The 16,112-nt window shown below is 44.9% G+C and overlaps 1 protein-coding gene across 4 annotated transcripts in view; it reads left to right on the forward strand.

Annotated features, from left to right (window-relative positions):
• Window positions 1-1,949: 1,949 nt before the first annotated feature.
• The window catches only part of LOC119187790 (transcription factor A, mitochondrial), a 62,412-nt gene continuing 48,249 nt past the window's right edge, over window positions 1,950-16,112 (forward strand). For all 4 annotated transcript variants that reach the window (XM_037435875.2, XM_037435873.2, XM_037435876.2 and 1 more), the window contains exons 1-2: window positions 1,950-2,058; window positions 2,346-2,509. In XM_037435875.2, the coding sequence (XP_037291772.1) occupies window positions 1,988-2,058; window positions 2,346-2,509 (235 nt within the window). In that variant the 5' untranslated portion in view covers window positions 1,950-1,987. The remainder of the gene's footprint in view (window positions 2,059-2,345; window positions 2,510-16,112) is intronic.

Below are 16,112 nucleotides of genomic sequence, written 5' to 3' on the forward strand. Positions count from 1 at the left end.
TGTATGTGGCGCTGACGGACACTCCTACGTTTAAATTCACATATAATTTATATGTGAATCGGCGGCTATCCCCCCAGCCACTTTATTGGGTTTATATGATATAAGCCCAATAAAGTGGCTGGGGGGATAGCCGCCGAGGTAGCTCAGCGGTAGAGCATGGAGCGCGTTATTCGAAGGTTGCAGGTTCGGTTCCTGCTCACGGCAAGTTATCTTAACACCTACTTTTCTTTCTTCACATTTACATTACAATTAAGTCTAATAACTTCCCCTATGCATTCCTTGGCACTATTGTCTGTTAGATTTCATTATTATTGTGTCAAAACACGGAAAAACGAGCCCCAAGGTGTACACTTCTTTCCCTTATATATATATATATATATATATATATATATATATATATATATATATATATATATATATATATATATATATATATATATATTCGTATAGGAAAGAAGACGCACGTACGAAGTCATTTTATTTGACGTTTCGGGCGTGGGTCCGGCCTTCATCAGAATCTGATGATTCTGATGAAGGCCGGACCCACGGCCGAAACGTCAAATAAAATAACTTCGTACGTGCGTCTTCTTTCCTATACGAATAATATTTCCCGGACCCAGCATCACTTTTGTTTTTGGTATATATATATATATATATATATATATATATATATATATATATATATATATATATATATATTTGCATCATTTCCTCGATTTGTCGACGGACAAGGTGAGGGGTTTTCGCTCACAAACCAATGACGCTGACACCGGAATTTCTGTGAAATGATGTTCTTTAACGCCATCACGTTAATATATCCTTGTTTACTGCAAGAGCGTAATCAGAAATATTTTCGGGGGTTGAGAGTGGTCCCACCACACTTTTTGTATGTTCGCACGTGTGTTAATATATGTGCTCGTGCCTTTATACGCTAGCAAAACTGAAAAAATCGTAGTGATGTCAAATTTGAAATCCCCCCCCCCCTTCCATACCATACCTACACCAGTAGTCTACTGTACATCTAATAAATATGAACGTCGGCATGCTTTGTACGTGGTCTTGCTTTTGAGACGTCTGTCTTTTAATCAAAGCGGGAGCGCTTCATGGAAGTGACCTGCACTCGATGACCACCTGTACTTTGCATTTTCACTCGCAGAAAACGAGCTATGAGAATCGGCTCCCTTGTTCAGTGGTATTAGCATGAATAAGGTTGTTTTGCCCTGACCTTGTAACGGCGCACCTGCGTTTACAGCGTACAACTAGTACAACGTTGAGCACAAAAGGGAGTTCGATCAGTCAGGTTTTGGTTTCGTTTTTGTCCCTTTTGACTTACGTTTAACATATTTTTTTATTATTTTGTGGAACAATAATACAGAAAGGCCACAGGATAATACCTCGAGACATGTTCAAAATATTGCCAGCTTGGGCTGCCCTTTGAGCTTGAACCATAGTGTCTTCCCAATAAATGTGTCGAATATATCATTGAAAAAGTACTGAAATGAGACATCTGCGTGCTACCTGCAGCGCTCAATTTACTGCGGCTGAAGTCATATCTTCTGATGCACTCAAACAATAATTACGGCTGTCATTATACTCATAAAACAATGAACTTTTTAAGCAGTGGAAATAAGAGGTCGAGTCAAAGAGTCCTTCCTGCAGTTTATAGCCACTTTGAAATTTCTGAAAGCTTGTCAGCCCTTGTACTGACAATTTCTCCTCTTTTCCTTCTCTTTTTTTCTCTCATCTTTATACTGCCCCTTTCCCATTCCACTAGCATAGGGTAGCAAACCGGGCATGTGCCTGGTTGGCCTTCCTGCCTTCTCTCTTGTTGTTCTTCCTTTATTTCTTCCTGAAACATTGACACTGAATACTATTGATCCTTTCTTTTTCTTTTGAAGAGAAATCTCTAGCCTAACGTACGTCTAAAAACGACCATAAGGAAGCATCTTCTCAATGTGGGCAACACTGCCACTAGTGGGGGGAAAAAATGGCGCTGAGCATGTCGGCTGTGTTAAAAGGGTTCTTTTCAAATAAGCATATTATCGGACGTAGCATAGGGTATGACTGCTCTCGTTATCGATAACGCAAAGATTAATTTTGTATTACATTACTTTAGTGATATTGTACCAGAATGCGGTGTCACCTTTAGGCGTACGAGCTGTTCTATTTCATTACTCCTTTCAGTCTAAATAAAAAATTCTAGCGTTCTTTTCTTCTGCCTAATTAAGCGAACTTTACATGCATACTATCCGGTCAGCTCTAGGTGCATTGTATTTGTCCAATACGTTTGCCTGAGCCCTTTAAATGTAGCGGACCCTTCGTCTAATTATCTGTTCCATACACAGGGCGACCAGCTGCTGCGCTCGCCTAACCCAAAATTCTGCTCGGGGATTTGCGACACAAAAGCACAGCAGTACTGGCACCGTACCGCCAGTGCCGAAGCGGCCTCCTTCTGGCTTCATTCTCTTCGCGGCCGACGCCAGAAAGATCGTACTCAAGGAAAACCCAGGTGTGCAAAATATAGTGATTCGCAAGAGTCGTGTGTTTGCTTTAGAAACGTCTGCATAGGCGCTATCTTAGCAATTTGTCTGCAGTTGTGAAATTGACGCGAGTAATCGTGGACTAATCGCCTTGAACAAGCGTTTGTTATCTTCACTCTACAGAAAACTTTACTCGGAAATCGATGTCACTGATCATAGTTCAAAGCTAGTTCAATAATTCCGCGTAAGTTTCCATCTACTGGCTTTCCTAAACGCTCGCAACCTTTAATTGAGAGGAAGTTGATTTCATAATCTTGAGTGTACTTTGAGCCTGCTATCTTATTGAATAATCATTTAGCGATGACAAGGCAGCTGAATTGTGTACCTCGGCTTTGTTTCACTGAAGTAGAATAAACTTGATTTGACTTGACACCCATGGAAATCGCAAGGTTTGATTTCAACATGAGCCAACTTATGCGAAAATGGGGTCATATTTCTCTCTAACTGGGGGGGGGGGGGGGGGGGGTCTCAAAAAAGTTGATCGTTGGTTGTCAAAGTTTAGTGGTGAAATAGCCTTCTCATATGTGTAAAGCAGCATCTTTAGAGGTGTTCTTTAACCGTTGTTTGACTTCGGATGCCACGTGGGAACGGTACTGCATCTCTGCTGTAAAAGAACAACTTCGTGATCTAGTTGGCATTTGCCATGAAACATAATTCCAGCTAGAAAGATGTGCACCAAGTTGGAATGAAAGAAAATGTAAGCACGCCACCTGTGTTGTCGTAGTTGTGTTTTCTTTTATCCTTGCCTGGTGTTTATTGAGTCATGTGTTTGCTTTGTGAGACATCCCTGTATATTGGACATACTCTCACTGACGGTATGTCGAAGCAGTCTTGACTGATTGTCTTTGCCACTTCAAAGTAGTGCTGTACTATTTCTAACGAGTACTCCTTTAAAATTTTGGATGGAAAAATGCACCAATTGAAGCATTGTGATGATATATTGCCTACATGGCTAAGTGACACTGTGAAATGAATAAATAAGCTGCTCTAGAGGGCTAGTTTGACAGAAGTAGCATTAACTAATTTTAGGACAGCAGCAAACATTCAGTTTGTGTTTTCAGGCTTAGCTGTATCTCACCATAAATAAGGCATGTTTCAAAACAGTGTCCATTAACATCCATTTCCGAAACGGTTGTAGGCCCGTGGGCTCAGATTTGGTGCACGTCAAAGAACACCAGGTGGTCAAAATTTCCGGAGCCTTCTACTTTGGCGTCTCTCATAATTATATGGTTGTTTTGGGACGTTGAACCCCACATATCTATCAACATAGATCAACATAGAAAACATAGATCAACATAGAAAAAGTGACGGTCGCATATGCGCACCGTCACTTTTTCGTCCTCATTCTTTTTTCGTGCAGCTACGGACTGGAACGGCCTTTCTAACGAAGTCACCGCCATAACCTGTCCTACCACCTTTTTGAACACCGTAACAAATTACCTTGCATTGTAAAAAAAAAAAAAATGGCTTTCACGTTTTCATATATGTACCCACCCCTTATGTAATACCCCTTCAATGGGGTCTTTAAGGTAATAAAATGAAATGAAACATGCATTTCCAACATTGGCATACATTGGGCCTGCATCTGCAGTGGTTTTCTGGAGGCAACGTGGTTTTGGCATAAATCTATGTTTTCTAGCTGAAATTGTATGTCCCACAAAATATTTTACTTATATTAATTACCACTTCTTTCCATTGATGAAGAATAGTTCCTGAGAACCCCGTGGTTGTCTCTGCAAAAGTCCATGTATCCCAGATCATTAAGTCTATTACAGACTGTTCTTACTCTTTAGTATTGATGATCAAATGCAAGAACAGCCTTAGTTGTCATAAAAGAAGATATGAAAGGTAGGTATATGTACATTCCTTGTCAAGATTTAAATAGGCAATTACCGCAGCAGCTTTTAAGCTGGATCTATTTTATTAAAACAAAGCTTTCTTTGACTAGCCCACCGTGGTTTTACATCTGTTGGCATTTTATTATGTTGACACACACATGGGGGAAGGTACAGTTGAGCCCACTTGTAACATTACTCAAGTACCATGAAAATCCCATTGTTATAATAACTGGGAATTGTTATAAGCAGGTTGTATGAAAAAAAAGCTAAATAGGGCGACAACAGGCTGTTGCAAAACAACTACAATATTGGATGGGAAATACAACTCACACAGCAGTACTAAGGCTGACACGATTGCAGATTTTTTGGACATTCTTGAAAGTTCAGATGCTTTTATGGCACTGCCACAAGCCCCATCGAGTCACCGTGTAAGAATGTCTTAAATTTTAGATGTTGAAATCCTTTGAAGTTTTATTTTCCCAACTTTTTGCTCTAATGGCATATGCGAAACTGCAATAAGTAAAGCCTTAATCTATCAATGATCGTACATGTTCGAAGCACTGTTGCGAAGAGCCGCTGCTGCGAGTCAATTTGTTTGGGGCCACAGCAGATTCTGAAAATCAGCTTTGCTCCAATGCCAACATACTCCTCGGTGAAGCATACCATGAATCCAGTGGGGTTACTATCACAGCATGAGTCAACACCACCTTGGCAGTGACGTAGCCAGAAATATTGTTCGGGGTCTGTTGGCGGCAAGTTCTCATTTCGGCCACCTCAATTTCTTCACATTTATATTTACGATGTCTCCTATACTTTCCTTGGCTTTGATTAATGCCAGTCCCCGGAAGACGAAAGCTCAGCATAACTGCTGCTTCTCACTGTGACCTTCTTTCATGTATACAGGGTATTTCAAGAAATGTGTCCAACATTCTTTAAAAATCAGCAAAAGTCGCTATTTGCTCGCTGTCCTCACCGTTGCTTTTTAAATGCGAAGCATTTCTTAGGGAGTTTTGGTGACTTTGAGCGTATCTATCTATCTATCTATCTAGCCGCCTACGACATCTAGCGCTCCTGGCCGTTTCGATAATGGTATCAATACCAAACTTGGTATGGCATAACATGACTGTATGAAGAACATATTGTACTAGTCATAACATGAAAATCATGACATGTATGTCATGAATGTCATGATTTACATTTCATGATCCTACAGTTCTTGTAGTGGTTTTGTTCACATGGCATGTAGCAAAACTGGTATGGTATGACGTGATTGCATGACGAACACAAGTGACCGACCTTAATATAAAAATCATGACATGCGTGTCATGTAACAACATGAATACATGCCACGCTCATAAGGTGCTTGCAGCCGTTTCGCTAGCTTCACATATGCCAAATTTTGTATTACGCGACATCAGTAGATGACAAAGGTATGTGACTGTTGCAAATGTGGCAATTATGAGATGCGTGTCATGTGAGAACATGAGTACATACCACAGTCAAGGCGCCAATAAATTTCGACGTGATGTGGTGCGCGTGCTCCGTAGCGTCCATTTCGTCGCGTCACACAGGCGTTGCCATGCCAGGCACCAGTCAGCGCTGCGTTGCTTTCATGCATGCGCGTTTCAGCGCGTCTGGCATCTTTCCGTCACGAAAAGAGGGAGAGGCAGTGTTGTCTGGGTAAGGCATTGGCGCGATACGCAGCATGTCGCATTTCGCGCCAATTGCCGTAGGGCCGCGTCGACGGACGCTGGCCTCTCCGGTGGTGCCTAGCGTCAGACCATAGAGAGCTCGCGTTTTGCGAACGTAGCACCGCTGTGCTTAGTGTGCACGCACGTCAACGCTACGTGGGAGTACATTGGGCCCTTCATGATGCGCTCGCAGCCGTTTTGCTAACTCCACATATAGCAAATTTGGCGTTACGTGACGTCAACGGATTACGAAAGTATATGATTGGTGCAAACATGATAATGCTGACAAGCATGTCATTTAAGAAAATGACAACATACCACGCTCATAGCATGCTCGCGGCTGTTTTGCTAGCTCCACATATACTAACTTTGGTATAACGTGACGTGAATAGATGACGAAGGTAAACCACATATCCAAACATGATAATCATGACACGTAAGTCATGTACGGCACCATTTACCTCCACCTCGTAACATTGTGCTGATTTCAAAAGGACATGTCAACCTTCCTCATTCGTGCTTCGCAGATCATCGACTCCCACTGTACGTGGGATCTGCCAATTTTTCTGTAGTGGCAGACATCTTAAAAGGGTTGAAGGCATCATTTAGAATAGTAATTAAGAAAGTAATTCAATTAACTTTTTCATTAGTGAGCTTAGGCAGTTAAGCCAAATGGGAGAATTGAGCATATTCATGGGAAAAACCAATTGCCATTTTCAGATTTCGGAAAAATGGCCTCTAGTAATAACAGCGAATTAATGAAGTTCTCCTAAATTCTGCGGTGAAACCGAAACCAAAGGACCGACGAGCGCAACGAGCAGACGACAATGACGTCACTGTTCAAAACTATGGTTACATAACTGCAGTTCTTCCCCTTTCGTTAATGTATGTGCATCATGCGTGCTCTAATTGCACACACACTCACGCTACAAAGTTGGTTGATGTTTGATATAACAATGCTCTCTCATTTCGGATGTCTCAGATGAATATGGCAGTTTAGCTCTTGCATTTCGGTTTCGGTTTCATGGCAGAATTTAGGAGAATTTTGTTAATTTGCAGTTATTACTGGAGGCCACTTTCTCGAAATCTCATAACGAGAATGGGTTCTTCTCATGAATGGGTTCTTCTTATTTGACTCAACTGCCTAACTCCACTACTTGAAAAGTTAATCAAATTAACTTTCCAAATTACTGTTCCCAATGATGTGGTCAACCCTCTTAGATGCCTGCCGCTACAGAAAAATCAACGCTGAAGACAGTGAGCAAATAGTGCCTTTTGCTGATATTCAAAGAATATTGGACACATTTCTTAAAACGTCCTGTATATTGTCACGATGAATCACAAGTACTGGGGGGTTTATTAGACCACGGAGTAGCTAGCTCTAGAACGATGCGTCAGTCGTGGCTGGTTCTTGAGCGGAGAAGAAGCACGCGATCTTCTTTTTTTCCTCCAGATTGAGAGCCGCTCTTGCAGTCGACCCACTACATGTGGGTGGCAATATATTCACCTCTGGCACATCCCAATATCCATTAGGAGATCTACATATAAGTTTCAACATCAGCTTTGTGCATGAGTTTGCATGAACTGCATGATGCAATAAAGTAGAAGCAAATGATCTTTATGATTGTGTCTGCCTGCTTCATGACGAAGATCCAGTTTACTCAGTGAGCATTGCAAAAGCTGTAGCGGAAGTCTCTGGCTTTGTCAAGATCAGTCACACTCAGTAGCCCATACCTAGTACCCAGTGTACCTCCTCTTAAGGTTGCAGAAAAAGCTGCAAAACAAAAAGAAATGCTGCTAATGTTTAAGTGAAAAATGTAGTCCACCGACATACTGAAGAAGCAACTTTATTGAAAAAAAGAAGCCAAGCAATTATTTCGAGAATAGGCCCAAATGTCTCGCCTAAGTGTCAGCCACAAGAGAGAGGGAAAAAAAGTACACACACACACGCCGGCTGTTCTTTAATCTCGCTCCCTTTTCTACTACCAGCTAGCAGCCCACACGCCCGAACCCTAGTAACATTCGTGGGCATGACACTTAGCCATGACTTCAAGCGCACGTAGCTGTTGACGATGCTTCATCCAACTACGCTGCAGCTCTCTTTGGAGATCTGATAGAAGTGTCTCGGGTGGGCAACACTGGCAGTGATTTGGTGTGCATTTGCGTGCCGATCCCGACAATGCTTGCACAGCGCAGAATGAGTGTGAGCGCGGACAGACCACCGGACGTGATCATCATGATGCAAAGTGCCTGCAGTTTTCTTGCTGTTATCACTCTTTGTTTTGCAGTCGCTGTGGCGAAAGATGATCTCTACTGGCTCTGGGCACCACGTCTGTATGCTTGAGCACAATTATTACTGAATCTCACGCCGATGTCGTTGGAGTTGTCTGATGGAGTTTCGTTATTTTCACTGAACTGGTCATTCCCGAATAATTGGTGGCGATTTCGATGGTGACAGCAACGACTTCATGGTGATCCATGTGGCAGTCAGGCTATGCCTGAAACCAGAATGGCTTGTTTCTCATCGTCAGCAAGTTCGCACACTGTGTCGCCTGAATGGCCGATGCTGGCTCTCTCTGCCGGTGTCACATCGATGGAGCTGGCATGCTTGGCCAATGACTATTGCGAAGTCTTCTGATGTGGTGCTGACTACAATGGTGGCATATGTGCTCCTGGGAGTAGGAGGGTTGTTGGCTCTATGATCGCATTACCGTGAATGGCATTCACGAGAAGGAAAGCCCACAGCAGCAGTGACCCTTGGGTACGCGCTTAGCGTTTGTAGTTCATAGACTGCGTCATTGTACAGTAAGGGACAAGAGACAATGCGAGAACGCTGGGCTGGCTGTTCTTTTATCTCGTCTTCCTCTTCTACTACCAGCTAGCTGCCCACACACCCGAACCCTAGCGTCATTTTTGGTCATGACTATGTATGTGTATATATAATATAGTATACAGGATGTCCCAGGTAACTTGAGCCAGGGTTTAAAAATATGCCTGCACATGCAATTATGATGCGACAAATGCATATTACTCACCATTGCCTGGAGTCAATCAGACTATTTTTTGTGTTCTCAAATATTGTTTAATTAGATCTGTTGGATAAAAAATTTCAAAGAGAAAGTTGTAGATCGGTTTGCAAAACGTCCGAATAGATAGTTTTGAACTTTATATCTCTTAAGTAGTAGTGTTTTTCTGCTAATTACAAATGCTCGCGAAATACAAAAGATACCATGTGACAAACCCGCTCGCGCGTCAGTGCGCACGATAATTCTAGTGCTTTCTAACGTTCCGCATACGAATGACACACTTTCCTCGCCCCGGTCATGATAGCGATAAGCAGTCACAGTGGTTAACGTTTTTGTGGCCGATAGCAAAACATGTTAATTGTAAAGCCGCCACCATTGTTGTGGCCCTGCCGAGATAGCACAATGGGACAAATGCTATGGTTGTTTGTACGCATAACATTAGAGAGCACTAGAATCGTCGTGCACACTGACGTGCGAGCGGGTTTGTCACGTGGTATTTTTTTTATTTCCTTGGCATTTGTAATCAGCAGAAGAACACTATTACCTAACAGATATAAAATTCAAAACTATCTGGACGTTTTGCAAACCGATCTTCAACTTTCTCATTGAAACTTTTTATCCATCTTTGTTTCTTGAAAAGTTAGTTAATTAAACAGATCTAATTAAACAATATTTGAGCACAAAAAAATAGTCTATCTCCAGGCAACGGTGAGTAACATTCATTTGGTCGCGTCGTAATTGCGTGTGCCGGCATATTTTTTAACCCTGGTTCAATTTACCTGGGACGCCCTGTATATGTATGTGTGTGTATATACAATATATATACGCATGCCTGCCATTTTCTGAATCGATTTGAAGGTGAGATGCATTTGTCTGAGGTTTGTTCTGAGGTGGTTCAAAGTGGATCAGATGGAATGTTGCTTGGCTATCTCTGGTGGGCTCTTTAAAATGAGTTCATAGGACCAGATGTTCTAGCAGGCTGTCACTGGTAATCAACCTCCGCCGGAGCAAAGAATTTTGCATTATCGCCAGGATGCAACATAACAGAAAAAGGCCCTGCAAGCGTTACTGTGCTTTTTTTGATCGACTGAAATTTCTGAATGATTGTATTCAGGACGCCCTTCTTGTGTACATTTTTTTCTCCTGAGTGCACGTACATTTTTTTCTTTCTTTTGTCTGTCTCTCTCTCTCTACACCCTCTTTCTTGCCCCTATTTCCCCACCCCCAGTGCTGGGTAGCAAACCGGATGCCAATATCTGGTTAACCTCCCGGCCTTTCTCTTCTCTCTCTCTCTCTCTCTTACTGGTAATAACTCTTGAGTCTTCTCTCTCTCTCTCTTACTGGTAATAACTCTTGAGTGTTCACCTACAGTCTGACAACAAAATAGCGATCATTGCAGTGGCACGTACCTGCATCTCTCATGCCAGAACAAAATCACACATCATCAGAGCGAAAGTCAAAGTGATGTTCATTGTATTCTTTTGGCATCAACGTTTTGGTGCATCATGAGTTCCTACCACCTGAACAGTTTTTTACTGGCCCTTCTTACATGAGAGTTTTGCAAAGGGTGTGTTTATGCGATTCGAAGGATGCGACAGGACGAATGGCAAGACAAGTAGTGTCTACATCGCAATTACATCTCTCTATATTGTCACAGGTAATGGGTATGAGCCATCAACTGTAGCGTGAAATCGCTTGGAAGTGGAGAAAGAAGAGGACTTTGGTTCCTGGTCTGGGGGCGAGCACGACGGTGATTTGTGGCTGTCTGTTATTTCGTTCGTGGCACTGGTGGAGGGGCTGGGTAAATGCGCCTCGGCTCCAGATTTTCAGCCGACACACCGAGCTACTTGGAGACAGCTACAGCTCCCACGGCAAGAAGCAGTCGCCGCCTGCGAGGACTATCTCCCGAATACGGTCCTCTCTCTCAAGACGAGATGGCAACCTCGACTACCAACCAGGCGAGTCAAACCAACGACGCCTATTCTTTTCTCCCGCATGTTTTTCACGCGCCGCAAACACCACGCTCATTTCATGGAGACATAAGGATGTTGATGATTGGCTTGACCACTTCGATCGAGTTGCCAACATCAACGAATGGGATGGAGCTCTCAAGCTGCGGAGAATTAACTTTGCGTTGGAAGACTCTGCCAAAACGTGGCATGAGAATCACGAGGGTTTCTTTGGAATGTGGCAAGAGTTCAGCCAACAGTTTCGCTATGCGTACCACAGCGCTGAAAGGAAAGAGAGAGCAGAGCAGGCCATCTCATCTCAGTACCAACGACCTAACAAGAGAGTTTCGATGTTTGTCGAGGACATGCTTCGACTCTTCAAGCATGCCGACCCTGCAATGTCCGAGGAAAAGAAGGTGCGTCATTTAATGCGTGGGGTAAAAGAGCAGCTCTTTGCCAGACTCGTGCGCAATCCACCGACAACTGTAGCTGAGTTCATAAATGAGACAAGCACAATGGAGCGTACTCTCCAGCATCAGTCGTCACAGTATGAACGCCACGACGTCCCCACTGCTGCATGCTCTATCGGGGCTGACAGCGAGAGGCATGCCCTCGCAGAGTTCATAAGCGTCGAGCGAGACCAGCTGCGCCAAATCCAAGCAGCGGGACACCAACCACTCGTGAATGCTCTCGCAGACTTAGTCCGAAATGAGATCCGACAGGTGGTCACCCCACTTGTACCAACAAGGCCTGAGGCCCCTGTGCTGACTTATGCAGCGGCCCTGCGATCTCCTGCACCACATGCTCCTGATCCCACTATGCGGACAATGGATCAGGCTAGCCATCGATTCCAGGGCACCGCTTCGGCTCCGCCACCCGTTTCAAGGTTTCCGAGTGCATCCGCTTATCATCCGTCTGGATCACGACAGAACGCCACAAAGGCCAACGTGTGGCGTACGTCAGATAACCGTCCACTCTGCTACCACTGTGGCGAAGCAGGTCACATCTACCGCAATTGCCAGTACCGCCAACTTGGTCCCCGTGGCTTTCACCCTGATGCTCGGTGCCTGCGTTACGGTGAGCGCCCCTGCGACATCGAAGCGTACCTTACGGGCCAGCAAGCTCCTCGCCTTGGTCAACGCCCCCAATCACGATCACCATCACCTCGCTGCCCCACGTCACCTAGCATTCCATCGTCATCTTATGCTCCTTTCAGAGGCCGGTCACAGAGTCCCCACAGGGGAAACTAGAAACCGCGGCTCCTGGGGGTTAAGCCGCATCCCAACGAACTGTCAAAGAGCCTCCCTCGACTCAAAAACCCGACGAAGACCGTTCTGATTTTTCAGTCTTTTCCGAAAGTCATAAGACTGTTTCCGTCGACATCACCGTATACGTCGATAATCACTTCGTCACTGCCCTCGTCAACACCAGTGCTGATTATTCGCTTATGAGCAGCGCCCTGGCATCTTAACTGAGGAAGGTAACTACCCCTTAGCAAGGACCCCCGTTGTGTACAGCAGAAGGCCACCTCATCATTACTGGAATGTGCACAGCCTGTTTTCGAGCCCATGCTTCGATGTTCACAGGGTCTTTCCTCGTATTACCTGTGTGCACCCGTCCACTCGTTCTGGGACTGGACTTTCTTCGCGAACACGGCGCAATTACTGACCTAGGAGACTTGCAGGTGTCGTTCGAGGACTCATTTCATCCTGAACCTAAAAACACCCACTTATCGAAGGCTGCCCTACTGGTATCCTCCGAATCAGTTACTCTGCCTCCCCGCAGCAGCCTCTTTATCAGCATTGAATCTGACCAAGACGTCTCCAATGCTGTAATTGCGGCAGGAAATTTGTCCCTACTTTTTGCACAAATCTGCGTTGCCCGAGGTAGTGTTCAGACCAGGAGGAAGCAGGCTTGCCTATTAGTCACGAATTTCAGCGAGGAGTATTGCCATCTTACCAAACACACTGCGATCACATACCTTGAGGATATTTCTAACGTCCATGGTCTCTCAACATTATCTGCCTTTTCGTCGTGCGACCATTCCGCCATGACATTCGCAAGCACTCTCGATGTAAACCAGGGTCTACCGTCCGCACAACGGGAACGTCTTTTGAAGCTAATCAACTCATTTCGGGACTGCTTCGCTACGACTTCGAAAGTGAACCAAACACCGCTTGCCAAGCATCATATCATCATCGAGCCTACCGAGAGACCCATTCGACAGCACGCCTATAGAGTCTCGCAAAACGAACAAGACGCTATACGCCAACAGGTCCAGCAGATGCTCAAGGACGATGTCATCCAGCCATCAACCAGTCCCTGGGTGTCCCCTGTTGTGTTAGTAAAGAAAAAAGATGGTACCCTGCGATTTTGCGTCGACAACCGAAAGTTGAAAAAGATCACGAAGAAAGACGTGTATCCTTCACCACAAATAGATGACTCGCTGGACCGCATTCGCAAGGCTCATTACTTTTCTTCCATGGATCTACGCAGCGGCTATTGGCAAATTTCTGTTGATGAGCGCGACCGCGAAAAGACTACCTTCATTACTCCTGATGGACTCTACGAGTTTAAGGTCCTTCTGTTCGGCTTATGCTCGGCGCCAGCTACTTTTCAAAGAATGATGGACACGGTTCTTTCTGGGCTAAAATGGCAATCGTGTCTGGTCTACCTTGACGATGTGGTCGTCTTCTCAGACACGTTTGAGCAGCCCGTACAGCGCTTACAGACAGTTCTTCAGGCGATTCGAACAGCTGGACTTTCTCTCAAACCTGAGAAATGTCACTTTGCTTTCAAGGAACTGAAGTTTCTTGGTCACGTCAGCCACGCCGGTATACACCCAGACCCTGAGAAAACGAAAGCTGTTGTCTCATTTCCTGTCCTAACTAACAAGCGCGATCTCCGCCGATTTGTGGGACTGTGCGCATATTACAGACGCTTCGTCAAAGGCTTTTCTAAAATCGCTGAGCCACTAAATAAACTTACAAAAGAAGGCATACCGTTTGTATGGGGTCAGGATCAGCATCACACCTTTGACACGCTATGAAACCGTCTCCAAGCCCCACCTGTACTCGGTCACTTTCACGGCAACACTGCCACAGAGCTACACACGGATACCAGCAACGTCGGACTTGGAGCTGTATTGGTTCAATGGCAAAATGGCGTAGAATGCGTCATTGCCTATGCAAGTTGAACACTATCATCTGCAGAGAAAAACTACTCTGTAACAGAAAAAGAATACTTAGCTGTTGTTTGGGCTATAACAAAGTTTCCGCCTTATTTGTACGGTCGACCATTCAGGGTAGTTAGTGACCACCATTCTTTATGCTGGCTCGCCAACCTCAAAGATCCTTCCTGTCCTCTGGCACGGTGGAGCCTTCGGCTGCAAGAATTTGACATTACAGTCATTCACAAGTTAGGACGCAAACACACCGATGCTGACTGTCTCTCACGTGCGCCAATTGGAGGTACGAACGCGGACGTTGAATAGGACGATACATTCCTTTCCTCTGTATCAGCAACCGACTCGGCTCAACAGCAACGCGCCGACGTGGAGCTAAGCCCGCTGATTGACTACCTCGAAGGCGGAAAAAGCAGTCTTCCTCGAAATTTCGCACGTTCGCTAGCCTTATTCTGCATCAGGGATGGAGTCCTCTATAAGAAAAATTTCAACCATACCCAGGCTACTTACCTACTGGTTGCGCCGACCTCGCTTCGGGACGATATTTTACATGCTTGTCACGATGAACCATCATCCGGACACCTTGGCTACACGCGCACCTTGGAAAGAATTCGCCGCTCATACTACTGGCCATGCTTTGCGAAGACATTCAAGCAGTACGTCCGCACACGCCGCGACTGCCAACGCCATAAGACTCCACCTCTTCGACCAGCAGGACTACTACAGCCTATTGCCACGCGGAAAACACCATTCCATCAAATTGGCATTGACTTGCTCGGATTGTTTCCCACATCTTCATCTGGAAACCGGTGGATTGTGGTTGCCACCGATTATTTAACACGTTACAGCAAAACAAAGGCCCTGCCCAAGGCTACTGCAGCCGAAATCGCCCAGTTTTTCGTTACCAGCATCGTTCTTCATCACGAAGTGCCAGCTGTGATAATTACTGATCGTGGGACAGCTTTCACCGCAGAGATGCTTCAAGAAGTGCTGAGACTAAGTGGTACAGAACATCGGAAAACCACAGGTTATCACCCCCAAACAAACGGACTCACTGAACGGTTGAACAAGATCATTGCAGATATGCTGTCAATGTATGTGGCCGTTGATCACAAGAACTGGGATGATATACTCCCTTACGTAACTTTTGCTTACAATACAGCAGTCCAAGAGAGTACAGGTTTCACGCCATTTCGCTTAGTTCCTGGTCGAGAGGTCACTACAAAGCTCGAGACAATGCTCCTTCCCAACAACCTGGGCATGTTCCCCAACTCGGACGCTGCCTTGCTCGCTCAACGCGCCGTCACTGAAAAGCTGCTGCGGCGCTACTTCGGCCCGTACAAAGTTCAACGCTGGCTCAGTGATGTTACATACGAAGTTCTCCCTGAGGGCACCTCAAGACGTTCCCATCGGTTTCCACAAAGTGATGTGGTGCATGTTTCAAGGCTCAAGCCACATTTCTCGCGTCATCAATCGAACGTGGACTTACCATGCAATGACTATTTTTTGTCACTTTTGTTTCTTTTTGATTGTCTTGTGTCCTAACTCCTTTCTTTATTGAGTACTTCTGTGACACCAGCCCCCCCTTTTTATTTTCCTTAGGACGCAGTTGTTAGATTCTGTGGTAGCATCTTTTCTTTCTCATTTTTTTTTTTCAACGCTCATCACCAGCAAACTGTTGTAGCGTGAAATGGCTTGGAAGTGGAGAAAAAAGAGGACTTTGCTTCCTGGTCTGGGGGTGAGCAAGACATCGATTCGTGGCTGTTTTTTATTTAGTTCGTTGCAATATGCAGCACTTCATTGCCATGAGTAACATCTTGCTCGTTCCTCAACCACCATACTTTCTGGATCTCATTTCTTGTGACTTCTGACTGTTCTATATTC

This window comes from Rhipicephalus microplus, chromosome X (assembly GCF_043290135.1).
Source record: "Rhipicephalus microplus isolate Deutch F79 chromosome X, USDA_Rmic, whole genome shotgun sequence".
NCBI classification, from domain to species: Eukaryota; Metazoa; Arthropoda; class Arachnida; order Ixodida; family Ixodidae; genus Rhipicephalus; species Rhipicephalus microplus.